Source organism: Pinus tabuliformis, chromosome X (genome assembly GCF_031772625.1).
Source record: "Pinus tabuliformis cultivar Carrire ecotype Pingquan chromosome X, CPIR1, whole genome shotgun sequence".
In the NCBI taxonomy this organism is placed as follows: domain Eukaryota; kingdom Viridiplantae; phylum Streptophyta; class Pinopsida; order Pinales; family Pinaceae; genus Pinus; species Pinus tabuliformis.
Window position 1 is genome coordinate 598,913,761 of NC_142308.1, and position 3,947 is coordinate 598,917,707.

Sequence of the window (3,947 nt, forward strand, 5' to 3'; positions counted from 1 at the left end):
AGGCCATCGTGGGTAGACTGCTTGCATAGTGGAGGTTGTGTTTCCTGTGAGAGGGGGAGTTTAACACAGATCTTGTCCCCGTAGTGCTGGGTGGAGAAAATTGTATGACAATGATGGTGGTACTCCACCTGTTTTTTTTGCATGTTGCTCCAAGTAGAGGTCGAGGGTGCTGCTCCAATTGGAGGACACAAACCCACAATCGCTTGCCCTACTCACACAAGCATAGGTCGAAAATGGTGGTATTCGATAATGGCGGTGTTGGAGGTTGAAAACGGTGGAATTAGATAATGGTGGTGTTGTAGGCCAAAAATAGTGCAAGGCCGTCACCATTATTTTTTTTTTCATTTGCGTTCAATGTTTTTTTTTTTAATTTGTGGGTGCGGTGAGCCAAACCTGAGGACGTATTGCCTAATTCAAGAAAGTGCACCATTATCTCCTCTCCAATCTGTCGATTGTAACATTTAAAAAAAAATGTTTTGGGATCAAATTGTTGCATACATTTAAAAATGGAAGAGATTTTTTTTAAGAAAAGTTAAAAAAAGAAAAACAAAGGGGCTCTCAGTTTTTTAAATTCAATTGGGGCATGTTTTTTTAAATTGAATCTCAAGCTTGTGTTTTGAGATTTCTCTTCGGATCTGGGATAGATCTAGTTTGTTAGAGGTTGTTTTTTCCTATCAAGATGAACAATCAGATGGCAGAGGCCTATCTGAACGAGAGCAATAAGATCGACGGTTCTAATTACTCCAATTGGAAATTTAAGTTGCAGACCCTGTTGGATGGGAAAAACGCATGGACAATCACAAACGGTGATGAGTTGAAGCCAACCCTAGTTACAGGTGGAACAACAACAACAATCCAAGATTGGGAAAAGAGGGAGAACAAGGCAAAGGTGCTGCTCAAATTGTCTATGAAAGATTGCATTATTCCTCACATTCGAGATTGTAATGCAGCAAACATCTGGACAACTCTCAAAGACTTATACAAGATCAAAAACACAAATCACCTACTGTTTCTAAAGAGAAAAATTCTCTCCATTAAAATGGAGGAGAATGAATCAGTAGTAGCGTTCATCTCTCGTATCAAGGAGCTTAAGACTAAGCTAGGCGACATTGGCGAAATAGTATCAGACACTGATTTGGTCACAATTACCATGAATGGTATGATTGATGACTATCAAATGTTCATCATTGGGTTGAATATGAGAGAAAAAGTCCCCAAGTTTAAAGAATTGATGGGGATCCTCATGCTGGAGGAGGAAAGGCAGATGAACCTAAAACCCTAGAGAACATATCTTGCCCTAATGACAAATAAGAAGCCCTTTAGAGAAAAGACAAATGAAACACACAAAAGTGGAGGAATCCCACAAATAAATCCACCTCCATCTCAAGGTATGTCTCCAAACAGAAGTGATTCAGGACCAAAATGTTTTTATTGCGGTAAATTTGGTCATATGGCTAAACATTGTCAGAAGAAGAAGTTTGATGAAGGTCAACAGAGACATAAGAAGCATGCAGGTCATCTGGCTGATGTAGATCAGAATTCGAATATCAAATTGTTCGTATATGATTCTGCACTGTCAATTAAGGAGGATGAAGCAGAAATCTAGTTCGTGGACTCAGGAGCCTCCTCCCATATGACAGGTAAGAGGCAATGGTTTAAAAATTTCAGAGAATCCAACACTGGTACGAAGGTCTACCTTGGAGACAATACAGGGTATGAAATCAAGGGATATGGTGATGTCCCTGTCATACTACTTGATGGAAACATTAGGCATATTCATGATGTTATGTATATACCCGGGATAAAAAAGAACCTGATTTATGTATCTAGAATAACAGATCAGGATCTTAAGGTAGAGTTCTTTAAATCTTATTGTGTAATTAAAGACATGCTAGATCAGATGAAGTCCATTGCAACAGGTGTACGTGTAGGAGGATTGTATAAAATGGATGTCAGAAGTGCGTCACATCAAGCGTTGCATCATTAGCCATGTCTGCAGAGAATCTCTGGTATAAGAGATTTGGACATATAAACATCAGTGACCTTCTACTTCTTCAAAAAAAAGGTATGGTGAATGGTCTTCCTATTTTGAAGAGTATGCATGTTGACTGTGAAGCATGTGCCCTTGGTAAATTACATAGAGATGAATTTCTTGCTATTGTTGATAGGAAGCAGAGGGATATACTTGAACTTGTACACACTGATCTATGTGGGCCAATGCAGAAAAGGTCGTTAGGAGCATGGGGGCTTCGCTCAATGCACCTCAGACATAGCATGTGCATTCGTGGCATACTAAAAAATACTCTTAATTTGACTACATATTGGAAAATACCTGTAAAAATCACATCATTTAACCCCCTACCAATACATACCCAATATACCTTCCCAATTTAAGAAAGCCCTACTTTCACTAGATATTGTAGGTATCCATTGTTTCATTAAAAAAAATTTATACCCCTTTATATTTTTACATTAACTTGGAGCTCCATTTTTTATACTTATCAATATATAAACCCTTTAACCCCTATTATATGCTCAATATATTATGTCATTTTTTTCCTCAATATATATTCCCCAATATGAATGCACGTGATATAGTATTGCTCTCCCGGTGAAGCCCCCATGGTTAGAAGGGGCCTACTATTTTCTTATTTTTGTTGATAAATGTACAAGGTTCACCTGGATGTATTTCCTCAGGCAGAAAAGTCATGATTTTGAATAGTTCAAGCAATTCAGAAGTATGATTGAGAAGCAAACAACAAAGTTCATCAAAATTCTTCACTCAGACCAAGGTGGAGAATTCAAGAAGGGTGTGATCCAGATTTAAACAGGAACGAAAAAAATTGCAGATATAACCATACATTCAGAGATGCAGTAGAAAATACTTCATTTCATTACTGTAAAACACTGAAATATGCTTACAAACAGAAATGGAAATAAACTAGCTAGGGCGATGGTAGCTTACCTCTGAGAAGAGATGTGGCGGCTACAAGCATCTAAACTCCCTTACAATGAGGCTTGAAGGCCTATTTATTGTTGAGAAACAATGGAAAACCCTAAACATCCAAAAACCTAACCCTAGGAGATGAAGCGCCAAATTATGGGCCCTGTTTTGGGTAAATTGGTACATCAACTTGCCAGGGTTGTAACTTTGGCATATGATTTCCGTTTAACGTGCACAATACCTTGTTAGAAAGATCTATCTGAGGACTACAACTTTGGGAAGAGCAACATCGGTCCATGAACCCATGTTGCTCCCAATTTTACCAAAAAACGTTATGTAGGGCCTCAAAACGACTCTAAAAGTTAAGAACCCAAAAAACTGCTAAAAATAGTAAACTGTGCTACAATTAAGGAAACTGAAAAATTGAAAGAAAAAATGGTGGGGATCCAAGTGGAATTTGCAGGTGGCCACCAATATCCACCTGGATCATTCCTCCCCCCCTTAGAAAGCAATGGTCTCCATTGCGTTGAGTTCCTCCATGAGATGAGGAAACTTCTGTTGAACTTGGTCCCTGGTAAGCCACTTGCCCTGGTGAAGGAGTCGGCCTGCTTTGACAACTCGATACAGTTGGATCTGCTGCTGGCGAGTGTGCTTGATATGTCTGTCCATGATCTGACTAGTTGTAGCTTGTTCAATGCAATCTGTATTTAACTCTGTGGGTGTGAGCTATTCTGCAATGTCATATGTGTCTAGTAATGGTCGAAAGTATGGCCGAAGGCAGTCCACATTGAACACTGGGTGCAGGCCAAGGAATGGGGGAATGTTGAGCTCAAATGCATTGTCTCCCACGGCCTTGGTAATGGTGTAAAGACCATATTGGATTGGTTTGAGTTTTTGATAGGCTCTGTTAAGGCATTCCTTTTGCAAATGTAACCAAACTTTGTCTCCCACTTGAAACTTGTGTGGCACCCGATGTTGATCATTTCGCTGCTTGTACTTGGCA

General features: G+C 39.3%; 1 protein-coding gene across 1 annotated transcript; it reads left to right on the forward strand.

Moving 5' to 3' along the window:
* Positions 1–679: 679 nt before the first annotated feature.
* On the forward strand, positions 680–1,282 carry LOC149141443 (uncharacterized). The gene has a single exon (XM_089451237.1). It carries the CDS (start codon positions 680–682, stop codon positions 1,280–1,282), a length of 603 nt encoding a protein of 200 aa, XP_089307363.1.
* The last annotated feature ends 2,665 nt before the right edge of the window (positions 1,283–3,947 follow it).

Coding starts and splice junctions, on each gene's coding strand:
- LOC149141443 (XM_089451237.1), top strand. CDS start 680: ATGAACAATCAGATGGCAGAGGCCTATCTGAACGAGAGCAATAAGATC.